A 16,654-nucleotide genomic window follows, 5' to 3' on the forward strand; every position below is an offset into this window, starting at 1 on the left:
CTGTTTTGAGTTCTCTGATACTCAGCAATTAAAGAGAATATATATATAATATTCATTGGATTGACGTATTCTCTTTTTTAATTTTTTTATTATGTTAATCACCATACATCACATCATTAGTTTTTGATGTAGTGTTCCATGATTCATTGTTTGCATATAACACCCAGTGCTCCATTCAATACGTGCCCTCTTTAATACCCATCACCAGGCTAACCCATCCCCCCACCCTCCTCCCCTCAAGAACCCTCAGTTTGTTTCTGAGAGTCCATAGTCTCTCATGGTTCGTCTCCCCCTCCGATTTTCCCCCTTCATTTTTCCCTTCCTACTATCTTCTTTTTTTTTTTTTTTTTAACATCTAATGTATTGTTTCAGACGTACAGGTCTGTGATTCATCAATCTTACATAATTCACAGTGCTCACCATAGCACATACCCTCCCCACACAATGGAATATTATGCAGCCATTAAAAAAACCAAAAAAACAAAAACGAAATCTTGCCATTTGCAACGATGTGGATGGAACTAGAGGGTATTATGCTAAGCTAAATAAGTCAGCCAGAGAAAGACATGTATCATATGATCTCATGTTCTTTTTTACTGAATCTATTCCCCTATTTATGATATTTAGGTCTTATTTTCTCTTTATTAGCTTTCCTTATAATTTGATTTTGATTCTTCTTTCTCATCCTTAGCTCTACTAAAAGTATACTAAAGGTCACCAGTAATTATTTTTCTTTAAGATTTTATTTTAGAGCGAGAGTAGGAGGGGGAGTAGGGGACAGAGGGAGAGAGAGACTGTCAAGCAGGCTCTTCACTGAGCATGGAGCCCAATGCGGGGCTCGATCTTACGACCCTGAGATCATGACTTGAGTGGAAATAAGAGTTGGAAGCTTAACCGACTAGGCCACCCAGGTGCCTTGTAAAGGTCACCAGTAATTTCTTAACCAATAAACCTAATGCCTTTTTTGCATGGTCCTCATATCCTTGACATATATTTAATGAAGATGAAACTAATGATCACCACCCCCTAACTTCTTGAAATTATATTCTGTTATACCATATTATTTCTCTATCTTTTACTTTTCCCCCCTCATATATTACCTACCTTTACTCCCTTCAATCATGTGAGTATGGTTTAAGCCTCAACACTTACCATTCTTCTCTGAAGTGTACCCACTTACTATCTCACTTTCACCTCTATTTGAATGACTCCCAGATGTGTCTCTATTCCTGACCACTTTCCCATATTTCAGTGTCTCTCCTAGCTGGCCAATAGACATTTCCATTTTGTATATACATGGTATTACTAGCACCTTAACATATCTAAAACTAAACTCTTGATATTTCCCTGGCTTTTACTTTTCTTCCCAATTTTTGGATTTTGATTAGACCATCCTTCTAGTCCACTAACCATGAAACCCAAGTCTTTTTTTTTTTTTTTTTTTTTTGCTTCTTTCCCTCCAAATTCACTCATCAAATATTACAGATTCTTCTTTCTCTGGTTCTACTTTTTCTCTTCCAATTTGACTTATAGAGTAGTACCAGAATTGGCCAAGGCATAATTATAATCACCTCATTTCCATGTTTCAAAACCTGCCAGTCTGTACATCACCTATAGGATAAAATGTAAACTTTCAAGACCCTAGTGAAGGGGTTTAGATCTATTAATGTAATTCAGCCTCAGCCTACCTTAATCATACTCTTCTGCATTCCACTACATTGTCCTCTGGATATATCCTGTGCTTTCTTTTTAAAGATTTTGTTTATTTATTTAGAGAGTGTGTGTGTGCACGTGGGTGGAGGGGCAGAGGGAGAGGGAGAGAGAGAGAAAATCTTCAAGCAGACTCCCCACCGAGCACAGAGCACCATGCGGAGCTTGATCCCAGGACCCCGAGATCATGCCCTGAACCGAAACCAAGAGTCTGATGCTTAACTGACTGAGCCACCCAGGCGCCCTGATATTCTATGTTTTCATATCCTTATTTTTGTTTTAGGTGACCTCCTCCCTTTTAACACCTGGCTAACTCTTAGCCATCTTAAGAATTCAGCTCAAATATCACCTTGAAGCATTACATAGCCCCGTTAGGCAGAGTGAGTTTCTCCCTTCCTGTGTTTCTATAGAACCTTTATGCATTTATCATAGTAAATCACATTGTATTGTAATTTTGTTAATGCACCTATCCCATGTCTCAGAGCCTTCCCCACATACTCATTACCACCACCACCACCACCATGCATATTCAACTAGAAGTTCATTGAGAACAGAAACGATTCCCTATTCCTTTTACCCACAAGAGCCTTGGAGTACATTGGAGACACTGTTGAATCTGTGTCTTTTCATTCTTTATAACATATCAGTGTTTAGAATAATCTTGCAAAAGCACCATTTAAGACACTGAGAGTATGGCTGGCACCAACTACCTTTTTAAAGTTTTGCTTCTCTTTAAGAATGAGTATATACATATCTGTTGCCCAGGCCAAACTGATTTGCTCACTATCCTCTGAACACAAGATGTTCTTTTTAGCATCTTGCTTTTCAAAGTTCTACCCATTCTTCAAGACCCAGTTTAGTTTCTGCCTCATTTATAAAGCTTTTCTGGCCATTTAGCCAGAAATATTTTTCCCCTCTTCTCCAGACTTGTGTAGCAATCCTTTACATGTCCTATATACATAGTAACTCCTAACTCTTTACATGCCAAACTTCATAAGTTGATGAGAGATGGTAATATTTATATGGGACAGTGGAATAGACTGGAAGGAATTTAGATCTCTCGTGAAAGCTCCTTAAAAGTACAAAATGAAACAGTTTCTTATACTGGCTCTAATGTTCTATGAAATAAGAAATGGAAAATTTTCTCAGAATTCACTATACATATGGCAGCGTAGTACAGTAAAGAAAGCCAGTGTTTTGGAGTTGAGGCCTAGGTTGCATCTGCGCCTCTCTATGAGGCTTTGGGCAAATTACTTAACCCTTTGGGGCTTTTGTTTACTTATTTATTTAAGATGGATATAATTATGCTTTCAGAGTTTATGAAGATCAGAGACAAAGTGTATGTATGGTATGAATATATGCTTGATTGCTTTCATTGTGGTGTATTTCCCTTCAGTTTTACCCTTTGGTAATGTGTTGTGATTGTGGTTATATCTTTGTGATGAATCGGAATACTTTAACTTACATTCCACTTGGGTGAACAGACATATAAAGGGATTTTTAGTCTTCTTGATGGTATAGTTCCTTTTCCAGAATACATGGCGTGTGACACTTTTAATCCTGAGACAAAGCAAGCAGTGTGTAGTTCTTTCCATTGTTAAATGGGGCCTTTCTTGCATTAACCAGAGTATGGGTCTCTAAAGCATATTCTGAATTAAGGAGTGCTTGTTCTCTTTACTTAAAACAGTCCTGCAAATACATTGTTAAGGCACCATATATAATACAACAGCAGCAATTTAAAACTTGTTTCATTGTTCTCTCTTACCTCCTGGAATTCTTCTGTTCTGCTGCACCAGTTTTCATCAAAGTGATCTCTAAGGCAAGAGCCTATGATTTCTCACATCTTTCTAATAACCCAAAGTAAATACCTGTAATTTGAGTCTGTAAAGATAGACTTTACTGCCAGTTGTTTTATTAGATAGCCATACCTATCTTGCTTAGTAAATTTATGTGCTATTGAGAAATTATTTTATTGATAAAGTTTACTCCCCTTTTTTCCCACATACTTTTAAAAAATAATCATATAAATAGTGGATGACTCAACAAATGAGCCCTATGAAGTGAGGTTATCTTTGTCATCCATCCTTTACTAACTGGTTTATAATATCTATATAGTATCTATATAATAGCTTTATCCTAAAACCTTCTCCAACCATGTTGGTCTTCTCATTGTCCATGACCATATGCTCATTTCTGTCTCTAAGCTTGTTTATGCTATTTTTCTTACTTAGAATACCCTTTTCATTCCCAGTTCAGCTTGAATTCTCATTCTTTTCATGAAACCATCTCAGCTCTTTCATCCTGTGTTTCTTACTGTCATCATCACATTTCTGTATTATGGTCTCTGACATCTTTTCTTGGCACTTTATGTATTCTTTGTGGCATCAAATAATGAATGTACTTAGTGGATACTCAAGTTGATTTAAGAGGAGATCTTTTTTTTTTTTAAAGATTTTATTTATTTGACAGAGAGAGACAGCGAGAGCAGGAACACAAGCAGGGGGAGTGGGAGAGGGAGAAGCAGGCTTCCGGCCGAGCAGGGAGCCCGATGTGGGACTCGATCCCAGGACCCCGGGATCATGACCTGAGCTGAAGGCAGACGCTTAACGACTGAGCCACCCAGGCGCCTTTAAGAGGAGATCTTGAATAATCTTAGGTTTAAGGCAAACTAGCCATGTATTCCTTAAACAGTATAAAGTTTACTATTAGGAAAGATCTGTCACTGGAAAATTACAATTTTAAAATCATGTAGAATAAAATGATCTTTTATAAAGAATGGCATGTTATATGTACAGATTTAATGATATTACCAGTACCATTAAGGCTATAGATTTATGTTAAGGAATAAGTAATATTCTTTAGATTCATCTAGTTCTTTTTTTCTTGTCTTCATATTATAATAATAGTGATTTGTTCTTTAACTTCTGAGGCAGTTGTGATAATTCCCAGATTTCTCTTTACTTTATAAAGTAATGTGCCCCTTCTTGGCAGGTGGGAAGGTGTGGAAGTAAACAATGTGTCTATCAGCGAGCAGGAGACATTTAGAGAAGCTAGTGGAGGGGTACCCGGGTGGCTCAGTCAGTTAAGCGTCTGCCTTCGGCTTGGGTCATGATCTTGGGGTCTTGGGATCAAGCTCTGCATCGGGCTCCCTGCTCGCCGGGGAGTTTGCTTGTCTCTCTCCCTCTGTCCCTCCCCCCCAATACATGCTTGCTTTCTCTCTCTCATAAATGGATAAAATTTTTTAAAAGAAAAGAAAGAAAAGCTAGTGGAAAGAAAAGACAGTGGAAGAAAATGAATTGAGAGGACTTGGATGAATATCTTTTTTTAAAGATTTTATTTTTATTTATTTGACAGAGAGAGACACAGCGAGAGAGGGGACACAAGCAGGGGGAGTGGGAGAGGGAGAAGCAGGCTTCCTGCCGAGCAGGGAGCCCGATGCGGGGCTCGATCCCAGGACCCTGGGATCATGACCCAAGCCGAAGGCAGATGCTTAACGACTGAGCCACCCAGGTGCCCCGACTTGGATGAATATCTTAAGCAATGGTGGTGGCCTACTGAAAAATCTGGGGGGGATGATTAAGAATCCAGGACTTTTTCCACTGAATAAGAGGGTGCCAAGCAGGATTGCTTTATGTGCTAATTTAGGTAACAAAGTATATCCATAAAATCTAGGCATTGATATAAAGTTGACACCATATTTCTCATCTATATCAGTGCCATTATTGCCAGTGTTCTTTTGGTAGTTATATATATGCCAGGCAATTGGAGAGGTGCAGAGGGAGAGAGAGAGAAACTTAAGCAGGCTCCACACCCAGCGCAGAGCCCCCCCCCACCCCCCATCCCCAATAGGGGCTTGATCTCATAACCCTGAGATCATGACCTGAGCTGAAATGAAGAGTCAGAAGCTTAACTGACTGAGCCACTCAGGCGCCCCCGCCAGGCAATTCTTAAGCAGTTTCATGATCACTTGTTTAATCCTTTACAATAAGGGCTCTGAACATTAAACCTTTTTTATGTAGAGAACTCCTTTGGCAGACTGGTTAAGCTGTGGGTTCCTGCTCAGAATGTTTTGAAGGAATGAAACAAATATATGGGATCAGAAATGAAACCAATTATGTTGAACTATAGCAAATCAACATATTAAAAATCTGACATAGTAATATGAGCTTTAACAGCTTTAAAATATAAGCTCTGTTGGTTGGTCTGAGAACTAAATTCAAATTAGCAATGAGCTAAATGTTATTTTGGGATATGCACATCGAGCTGTAAAGTAATATGAAAATTTCTGGTCACTATACTAATTTCTCATTGCTGTACTGCTAGTATTACTATGGTTTGCTTACATTCATTATTGGAAGAAATTAAATTTTATTTAGAGGTTAGCAAAAATAAGATATAATTTCTTTCCCCATCCAAATTTGCCAAACCCTATAAGTTTTCATGGACCCCAGATTACGAACCCTTGCTTTACAATACAAGAAATTCTGTCATTACACCTATAGTAAGTGGTGAGCAGGGATTTGAGCTCTGGCAGTCTGGCTCCAAAGTCCAGGTTCTTTACTTGTTTAGAACATCCTGAAATCACATAGTCTTTTCCTCAAATTTAGCTCTTTTCCTTAGGAAAAAAAAAATCTTAAGCATTTTACTTACTGTTTAACTTAAAAACAGAATAATTTAAAAATTTACATTGAGTGTAACATGAAACTTTATTTCTGTATTGTGGTGAGTTGAGGAGACTTACAAAGGGAATAAAGAAGGAAAAAGGAAAGAAGGATGGCTAGAGCAGATTCTCAAACTTCAGGTATTGTGGTCACCTGTCAGCAGGTGATCAAAAAATAAAATGTCAGCAGTTCCTCAAAAAAATTAAAAATAGGGGCGCCTGGGTGGCTCAGTCGTTGAGCATCTGCCTTTGGCTCAGGTCATGATCCCAGGGTCCTGGGATTGAGCCCCGCATCAGGCTCCCTGCTCAGCAGGAAGCCTGCTTCTCCCTCTCCCACTCCCCCTGCTTATGTTCCTTCTTCCGCTGTGTCTCTCTCTGTCAAATAAATAAAATCTTTAAAAAAAATAAATATTTTTAAAAATTAAAAATAGAATTACCATATATAATCCAGCAGTGCCACTTCTGGGTGTATATACCTCAAAGAATTGAAAGGGTCTCAAAGAAGTATTTGTATACCCATGTTCATAGCGTTATTCACAGTAGCTAAATATGGAAGCAACCCAAGTATTTCTTGACCAGTGAACAGATAAGCACAATGGAATATTATTCAGCTTTAAAAATGAAGGATATCCTGCAGTATGCTACAACATAGATAAACCTTGAGGACATTATGCTAAGTGAAATAAGCCAGTCACAAGACAAATACTGGCTGATCCCATTTATATGAGGTACTTAGAATAGTCAAAAATCATAAAGACACTATAATGGTGGTTGTAAGGGGCTGAGGGGAAGAGAGAATGGGGAGTTGTTTAATAGGTAAAGAGTTTCAGTTTTACAAGATGGAAAGAGCTACAAGATGGGTGGTTGTGATGGTTGCACAACACTGTGAAATTTTTTTTTTTAAGATTTTATTTATTTGAAAGAGAGAGGGAGAGGGAGCACAAGTAGAGGGAGAGGGAGAAGCAGACTCCCCGCTGAGCAGGGAGCTTGATCCCAGGACTCTGAGATCATGACCTGAGCTGAAGACAGATGCTTAACTGAGCCACCCAGGCGCCTCAACATTGTGAATGTATTTAATACCATTAAACTATACACTTAAAAATGGTTAAGATGGTAAATTTTATGTTATATGTATTTTACCACAATAAAAAAGAATAATTAAAAGTTTTTTTTTTTAATAAACTTTTTAAGTGTAATGTCAGGTCCTACTCCCAGAGATTCTGATTATGTATGACAGATTGGAGGGTTGAAGGGAAGCAGGGAATCACTTAAAGAGAAACTTAAGAGTTTGGTCAGAAATTATAACCTCTTTTTGGGTGTGGACTTTGGAAAGTTTTTGGCTTTGTTCTTTGAAATGGGAAATAGCTGGTTATTCTCACTAGGATATCCAGAATATATCCCATAAATTATACCATTAAAATTGTAATAACTTGAATTAAAGTAGAATTGTTATATTGATGTTAAAATGCAAATTTATGGCATTGTCAGTAAAAATTTTTAATTTCAAAATGTTGGGTTTTATCTTTCTTGTCTGTTTTGTTTTTAAGATTTTATTTATTTATTTGACAGAGAGGGAACACAAGGAGAGGGAGTGGGAGAGGGAGAAGCAGGCTTTCCGCTGAGCAGGGAGCCCAATGTGGGGCTCGATCCCAGGACTGTGGGATCATGACCTGAGCCGAAGGCAGATGCTTAACGACTGAGCCACCCAGGTGCCCCTGTTGTCTGTTTTTATCTAAGAAAAGCTTGAAGACTCAAAGTACTTGCAGTGGGAATTAGGTTTAGTTAAGATTTTTCTGTTCAAGTTCTGGTCAGTAGGAAATAAAGCTGTTGACAAAAAATACTGTGTGTACTTAAAAAAGCTGTTTGGAGTTTTTATCATATGATTGTTCTGGGGCCATCTCTTATATCTAGTTTTTCACACTCTATCAAGATTGTTTGGGTTGCACATGGTGGAAAATCTGTCCCAAACTGGTTAAACTAAAAAAAACCAACTATAGGTTTATGTAAGTGAACAGTGCAAAAGTATATTTAGCTTTAAGCACAGCTTGATCCATGTCTCAAAGCCATCAGTTTCTTTCAGCTTCCTCTGGGTTCTTTAGGCTCCACATGGTGGTTCTCCTGGCAGTAATAGCCTTACACCTTCATTTAGCTTCACGCTTTCCTGCCTTCAAGCTCAGTACCAAAGAGAAAGCCTGTGTACCAGCTTTCCCAGCAAAAATTCTGAGATTCAGTCTGATAAAACCACCTTCATGGGCCCAGTCCTCAATCACTGTAATTTGGGGGTGGGATATGCCCTTAAACCAATCTGAGGATTACTTTTCCTGGAGCTGGGGATGGGGGAGGACTAACTGCCTAAACCACATACAGGACTGTTGTTAGAGGGAAGCGTGGTTTTCCATAGAAAGCGTGGGAAACTGTTTGTTCCTAAAAAAGAAGAGAAATCGTGCTGTCCATTAAACCACAAGTTTCTTCTCTGTCCTCCAGTCGGAGATCTTTTTTTTTTTTTTAAAGATTTTATTTATTTGACAGAGAGAGACACAGCGAGAGAGGGAACACAAGCAGGGGGAGTGGGAGAGGGAGAAGCAGGCTTCCCACGGAGCAGGGAGCCCGATGTGGGGCTCGATCCCAGGACCCTGGGATCATGACCTGAGCCGAAGGCAGACGCTTAATGACTGAGCCACCCAGGCGCCCCTCCATTCTGAGATCTTGAGAAACTGTAAACCCATCATTTTCAGTCACCTCTTTCTCCCTAAAAGGAGGGAGGCGGGGGAATAGGGAATAAATAGCTGAAATAGACGGCACCAAGACGGGAGTATGGTATGGGGAAGGAAAGAGGGAAAGCATAATTATAAGACCTTCTCAGCTGATGCTCCTGGTCAGTCTGTCAGAAGTTTTAAAAAAATGAGGAAAGAAAGGATTCATAAACATACATATTAGTTCCCTTCCCTCCTGTTTTCCGGCCCTGAAGACTAGTAACTGTCTTATATAGGCTATTTGCCTAAAAACATTTATGTGACCAGTTTTATATGCTTTAAGTTAATTTCTGATGTGCCTGGCCCTTTTATCACAGACTAATGTTCTTTACATATTAGGTCGATTAAACTCCCATATCTAGTAAGGTTGTAAATCAGTTAATAAATTCTTTAGAACTTAACATTTTCTGTACTGTCACTTTAATTTAAAAAAAAGCAGTTATTTCTAACTCAAGCAAATCAAGTAGACGTCTCCTTCATACAGTTTGCTTTCACCAATCTCCTTCTTTTTTCACCTGCCATTTTTCTTTTATTTTTTAAAGATTTTATTTCATTGTTAGCACCTGTGAGCCAGTGTGGGGGAAGGGCAGAGGGGAGGGAGAGGGACAAGAAGATTTGGTGTTGAGCATGGAACCCTACGCGGGGCTCTATTTCACTACCCTAAGATCATGACCTGAGCCCAAACCAAGAATGGGATGCTTAACCGAATGAGCCACCCAGGCGTCCCTCACCTGCCATTTTCCTATACCAGCAGTTCTCAAACTTCACCTCAGGATCACCATCACAGAATTCAAGGCCCTCCTCCTCCAGAGTTTCTGATTCACTAGCTCTGGGGTGAAACTAGAGAATTTGCAGGTTACCAAATGATCCTGAAGCTGCTGGTCCAGGAAACTTTGTTTCAAGAATCTCTGTAATCGCTTGTCCCTGCCTCTGCTAATTTCTATCACTCCTCCCTGAAGACTTCTCTGATCTATCCAAATTGATCCTTCAGTTTCTTCTTAAAATGGATATACCTGTGGTAATTTCACTGCAACTTAAATCTCTTATATCTACTGGATGTGGCCCTAATTAAATTATAGGATTTTCCAAATAGATACAGTCATCCATTTATTTTGTTTGTGCAACAACATGGACCCAGTGAATACTCAGTAAATGTTGCTAGCAAAATCTGTACTATTGTTAGAAAATTTCATTACGTATCTATCTGTATCTAAACTATAATTTTTAGATGAAGTAATTTGGTGTTATCAGAAGTTTAATATTTGATCTCAAATGACCATCATTAGATTAACTGTGTAATGAAGAGAAAATGGATATGGTAAGTTGGTGGATTTGAGAGTATTGGTATAATTAGATTTCTTTTAATATCTCCTCTGTAAGATAATTTCCGTTAATCTGTAATGAGCATTAGCTTCAAAACCCAAATTTGTAAACTGTATACTATCATTATGAATCAAACAATAAAAGCAAGGTTATTGTATTAGCACTTCTTATTGGGCTTAACTCCTAGTAAGTTTCCATATAAATCATATGGAAAATAAATAATCGTTCAACTCTCTTACCTATCATAGTTGTGAAATTAGAAAAAATGTCTAAAATGCTTTAAATGTCAGTTGAATACCTTCTAAAAAGTAAAACTATAAAAAGTGTTCAGTGGTATACTGATGCCTCACCTTTGAAATGCATCAAAAAAGAAAATGGAGGGCGCCTGGGTGGCTCAGTTGGTTAAGCGACTGCCTTCGGCTCAGGTCATGATCCTGGAGTCCCTGGATCAAGTCCCGCATCGGGCTCCCTGCTCGGCAGGGAGCCTGCTTCTGCCTCTGGCCCTCCCCCCTCTCATGTGCTCTCTCTCTCTCATTCTCTCTGTCTCAAATAAATAAATAAAATATTAAAAAAAAAAAAAAGATGTTACATCATCTTTTTTAAAAAAAAAGAAAATGGATTGATGAATATGTAGTAAAGCACATATAAAGCAAAATGGTAAGAATTACAGAATCTAGATATTGAGAATGTGTGTAGTCACTGAACAGTTTTTCAGCTTTTTTTGAAAGTTTGAAATTTTTCATAATAAAATTTTGGGAAAAATAACCTTAACACTATCTAGAATTTATGGGGAATATAGATAGCTATACAAGTATTTGCATTGGATTGAAATATGAAATTGCCATTTATATAGGTCAAAAGCAGACAAATACAGACAATTTCATTTGGTTCAACCTAGTATTAAAGTTGTTCTGGGGGCGCCTGGGTGGCTTAGTCGTTAAGCGTCTGCCTTCAGCTCAGGTCATGATCCCAGAGTCCTGGGATCGAGCCCCGCATCGGGCTCCCTGCTCCACAGGAAGCCTGCTTCTCCCTCTCCCACTCCCCCTGCTTGTGTTCCCTTTCTCAAGCTGTGTCTCTCTCTGTCAAATAAATAATTAAAATCTTAAAAAAAAAAAAAGTTCTGAGTAAATATATTTTTACATTTTATTTTTTTCCTGGTGACTGAAATTGTCTTTATTAGTTCACCGTAATACTGATTAATCATGCTAATCTAGATGTACTTAGCTACATATGCTCATTGTTGAAATGAAAAACTTAGAAGAACTTAGAACGCGTCTCAGTATTCTGCCTATGTGTTGTTACCAAAATTATATCTCTCATTTCCCGGAAGTATAGAAATATATTTACAAAATTACCTCAGTGTGGGTCACATACATACTAACACCTCAGTTAATCAAGTCTGTTTGCTCTCTACTTGTCAATTGAAATTTTGTGGAAAACTTCAGATTATATATATCCCAGTCAAACTGTGGATAGTGATGATAATTGCACAACAGTATGAATGCACTTCATACTACTGAATTATACTCTTAAAAATGGTTAAAGTAGTAAATTTTATGTATATTTTCCCACAGTAAACTTTAAAAGATGGAGAGGAGGAGGGGACACTTTTGGATAACAAAAGGATAGTATGAGAGCCCAGACAGCTTGGCTGAGGTGGGTCAGAGTGCTAAAGAAACACTACCTACCTACCATTTTTACCTAAGTCATATGAAACCTGACTGAATTTGAAAGCTGAGTAAAATCACAATTTTGGATGTTGTTGCCATGAATTCAGTTAAGCTTTTTTCCCTATTCTAATTGGAAAATTTTAATTGGAATACACAATTAAAATTTGTTGTTCTACAAGGACTGGAGGAGACCTCACACATCTATAGTACCTGATTATATAGTCTTTCCCATTGAGCAGTTAAGCTAGTTGTTCTGACAGAAGCCACTTATCTAATTAAATGAAAAGTACACAGTAGGTAGCAAGCCTTAATTAGCAGTTTACAATTGTACAAACTTTAATAGGGGGCGGAGTGAATGGTCTCACTGAGTTAAATTGTATTTGCCCTAGTGGAAATTAGTGTCAAAGCTTGTGTCAATTGGGAGAAAAAATAAAGAATTGCAACCTAATCCCACAAGAACAAATTAGACTTAATGAGGTACTCTATTTTTTTTTAAGTTTTTTTTTTTTTTAGGGGTGCCTGGGTGGCTCAGTCCGTTAAGCATCTGACTCTCGATTTCATCTCAGGTCATGATCTCAGGGTTGTGGGATCAAGCCCTGTATGGGGCTCTGCTCAGTGGGGAGTCTGCTGGAGATTATCTTTCTCTGGGAAAGGGAGGGAGGAGGGAGGGAGAGTGAGTGTGTGTGCAATAGGGGGGTGCGGCGCAGAGGAAGAGGGAAAGAATCTTAAGCAGACTTCCCACTGAGCACTGAGCCAAATCAAGCGTCCGACCCCTTTGTGCTCTTTTTTAAAACTTAATGATCTTTCTTCTCATAATCATACTTTACCAGGAAGAGAAATGGTTTTTTTCCTCAATTGAAAATTGAATGAGACCATAGTGAAATTATTTGTGTAATACTTTAGTTTTCCAAGTTGAAGAGGTTAAGAGGTTAGTGCTGTTGAAGTGGGGAAAATACTGAATTTCACATATTCCTGTGCTTACCACTCCTCAAAGAATTATTAGGTCTTATAAAACAAAAGCAGCTTGAGGGTTGTCATTTTATGCTCTGATTCATAAGTGAAGAATCATTAGAAAGATGGAGGAAATTACATAAAAACAAAATTCAGAAAACACAAGATTCTGCAGAAGAATACAAGAAAAAGAAGAAACTCCTCTACTGGAAATGTATTGATTGTTTTGTCTCCTCAGTATTTAAATGTAAAGTAGAGGTTCTATGATATAAAATAGTAGGCTCATCCCAATAAGTTAGAGCTACAATGGCGAATTAGGTTGCAAAGGCGACTGGGGTCTTAAAGATAACATTATTTCTCTTTTAATTTACAGAAGTTGCTGGGTATGTTTTGCCACTGATGAAGATGATAGAACAGCTGAATGGGTGAGACCATGCAGGTGCAGAGGATCTACAAAATGGGTTCACCAAGCTTGTCTACAGCGCTGGGTAGATGAAAAACAAAGAGGAAACAGTACAGCCAGAGTGGCATGTCCTCAGTGCAATGCTGAATACTTAATAGTTTTTCCAAAGTTGGGTAAGCAGATCCTTAAAAACAGCAGAGATACATGTGATGTTATTTTACATAACTCTATGATCTCAGGTTTATTTTAAAGTGACCAATCTGTTTGTTTCTTTGTAAATTTCTCTATTCTCATTCTGTTGTTTCCTCTCTAAATGTTTCTAACAGTTTACATTATTCTTAATATATCTTCAAATCCACCCATTTGTGTGTTAAATGTTTTTATTTTGGTTGAATGGATAAAAAACTTAGACATCTCATTCAGTGGATAAAACCAAATAACAAAGCCTTAATAAAAAAGCTGACCAAAAGAGCCTTATTCTCTGGAGACCATTGATGTAGGAGAAAGAAAACAACAATGTGTTCTTTCTAATACTTATCCTTAATTCTTCTATTAAGGAATAAAAGTAGGGAAGTTAAAGACTTAATAGTGTTAATCTCATCTTTGGAATCCAATTTATGTGGTTGTCCTTCATGAAAACTGCTTTCTTCTTTCTGCAACTTGGCAGGCGAGGAATAACCAAAGATCTTTTAGAATAGGGTTAACATTGAAAAAAGTAGAGCACACTATTTAAAGGAAGCTGTAACTAAGGCTGATATTTAGTTACCATGTTCCATTACAGCCATGTGATTGTGAACTGGTGTCTCTATTTGGTGTTTATGCCATACCAGTTGTTAAACATTTTTAATACCACCCTTGACTAATCAAGAGATATATGAAGGCACTTTGGGTTCTGGAAAGGTCAGACAAAGAATGACTTTCAGGGGGAGGAGAGTTTAAGGAGAAATTTGAAATAATTATTAGATGTGTGTTTTCTAGGTGCTGTACATACTGAAATAAGACCCTCTTTAAAAAAAAAAACATAAATGCTGATAATGAAGTGCTTTTCTAATGTGAGACAGTTAATAAGGGCAAATAAAATTTCCTTGGTTGTCTGTATTTCTCTAGCATAATTCATAAGGAATATGAAGGAAGAAATAATAGCTTCTTGTGAAAGGAAAGTAGTAGAGAAAGTAGTGTTTCTCAAATATTTAGAATTTGTGGACCACATGATGGGTCTTCATGTACACCACAGATTTTAGGTAAAGACAAAGTAATCCAAAAGTTGACCCTTGAACAACACAGTGGTTAGGGGTACTGACCACCCCCCCCCCCGCCGCCACGCAGTTAAAACTTCACCCACAGCAGGACGCCTGGATGGCTCAGTCAGTTAAGTGATCAACTCTTGATTTCCACTCAAGTCATGATCTCAGGGTCGTGAATTCAAGCCCTGTGTTGGCTCTATGCTGAGCCTGGAGCCTGTTTGAGATTCTCTCCTCCCTCTGCCCCTTCCCACTCATGTGGGCTCGCTCTCTCTTAAAAAATAAAAATATTAAAAATTCATCTACAGTTTTTGACCCCCCTAAAACTTTACTAATAGCCTTACCGCTAATATAAACGTTGATTCACACATATTTTATATATTATATGTATGATATACTGTATTCTTATAATAAAGTAAGCTGGAGAAGAGAAAATGTTAAGAAACTCATAAGAGAGGGGTGCTCAGGTGGCTCAGTCAGTTAAGCGCCTGCCTTCGGCTCAAGTCATGATCTCAAGGTCCTGGGATTGAGCCCCACATCATGCTCCATGTTCAGCAGCGAAGGCTGCTTCTCCCTCTCCCCTCTGCTCCTGTTCTCTCTCTCAAATAAAGTATTTTTAAAAAATCATAAGAGGGGCGCCTGGGTGGCTCAGTCGGTTAAGCGACTGCCTTCGGCTCAGGTCATGATCCTGGAGTCCCAGGATCAAGTCCCGCATCAGGCTCCCTGCTCAGCGGGGAGTCTGCTTCTCCCTCTGACTCTCCTCCCTCTCATGCTCTCTGTCTCTCATTCTCTTTCTCGCAAATAAATAAAATCTTAAAAAAAAAAAAAAATTAAAAAAAATCATAAGAGAAAATACATTTATAATGTACTTATTTTATTTTTTAAAAATCCACATATAAGTGGAACCACACAGGTCAAACCATGTTGTTCAAGAGTCAACGATAATATTAAAGCAGTATTCTAAAATAATTTAAACATCAGGAAAAGCAATTACTGCTGCATTCTTTGACCATACTGATACCTAGCTCACTAAAGTCAAAGGTTTCATATTCAGCTGTTTCTTTTCCTACTCTTTAATTCTTCTGATAATCCCACTTTTCAGCTATAGGTTTTTGAGAATAGCAACAAGTACCGGATGATTCTGTTAGATGTTTTAGATGTTTAAATGGATGGATACAAAAATTATTGCAAGAATTCTCACTGAACATTACATACATTGTTAGATGAGGCACTGAGTTGACAAATGAATGGCACTCAGCAGTGAAGCTGAATATTTCATTTTGGAAGATGGTAGTGGGTAAATCTGTCCTTTTGGTTGTATTCAGTTCTAGGAAATAAATTTTCAGACTAGTGTGGTAATATGATTTTTAGGTATACCTAATACTAAGGCATTGATTTTTTTTCCTACAGCAAGGAAGGAAAATGGGTAGACGTTGAAAAGGTCAGACTCTGTTTGGTTAAGCCATTTATATTATGATTTGGTCTTTATATTTTATCCTTTTTTAAAATTATTTATTTATTTATTTTAGAGAACGTGCATGCACTTGTAAGCAGGGAGGAGGGATAGAGGGAGAAGGAGGGAGAGAATCTTAGGCAGGCTCCACACCCAGCATGGAGCCTGACACAGGGCTCAGTCTCACAAACCTGAGATCATGACCTGAGCCGAAATTAAGAGTCAGACGCTTAACCGACTGAGCCACCCAGGCATCCCTTCCATGCCGTTTTTAACAGTGACTCAAGAACACAAGACTTACTGTCAAATGCCAGCTGTTGTCTGTAAATGAAGCCATGTGTGAATTAGCTTTCAGGTGCCATATTCTTTCTTGCTACACAGATGGCTAGTGCTCTTGGCCCTGATCCCAGTATACCTTTTCAAGTCAAGTTCAAAAATAATTGTTGGTTAAAAGAAAATCCCTTCTCTATAGCATGTTTTCACTGATAAT

The 16,654-nt window shown here is 38.1% G+C and overlaps 1 protein-coding gene across 1 annotated transcript in view; it reads left to right on the forward strand.

Annotated features, from left to right (window-relative positions):
* The window catches only part of MARCHF5 (membrane associated ring-CH-type finger 5), a 49,913-nt gene that overhangs the window by 4,490 nt on the left and 28,769 nt on the right, over positions 1-16,654 (forward strand). The window contains exon 2 of the mRNA XM_045878422.3: positions 13,441-13,643. Coding sequence (XP_045734378.1) covers positions 13,441-13,643 — 203 coding nt within the window. The remainder of the gene's footprint in view (positions 1-13,440; positions 13,644-16,654) is intronic.

The sequence above is a fragment of the Mirounga angustirostris genome, unplaced genomic scaffold (assembly GCF_029215605.1).
Source record: "Mirounga angustirostris isolate CCGP_5_RB_7025 unplaced genomic scaffold, mMirAng1.0.hap1 SCAF_6, whole genome shotgun sequence".
Lineage (NCBI taxonomy): Eukaryota > Metazoa > Chordata > Mammalia > Carnivora > Phocidae > Mirounga > Mirounga angustirostris.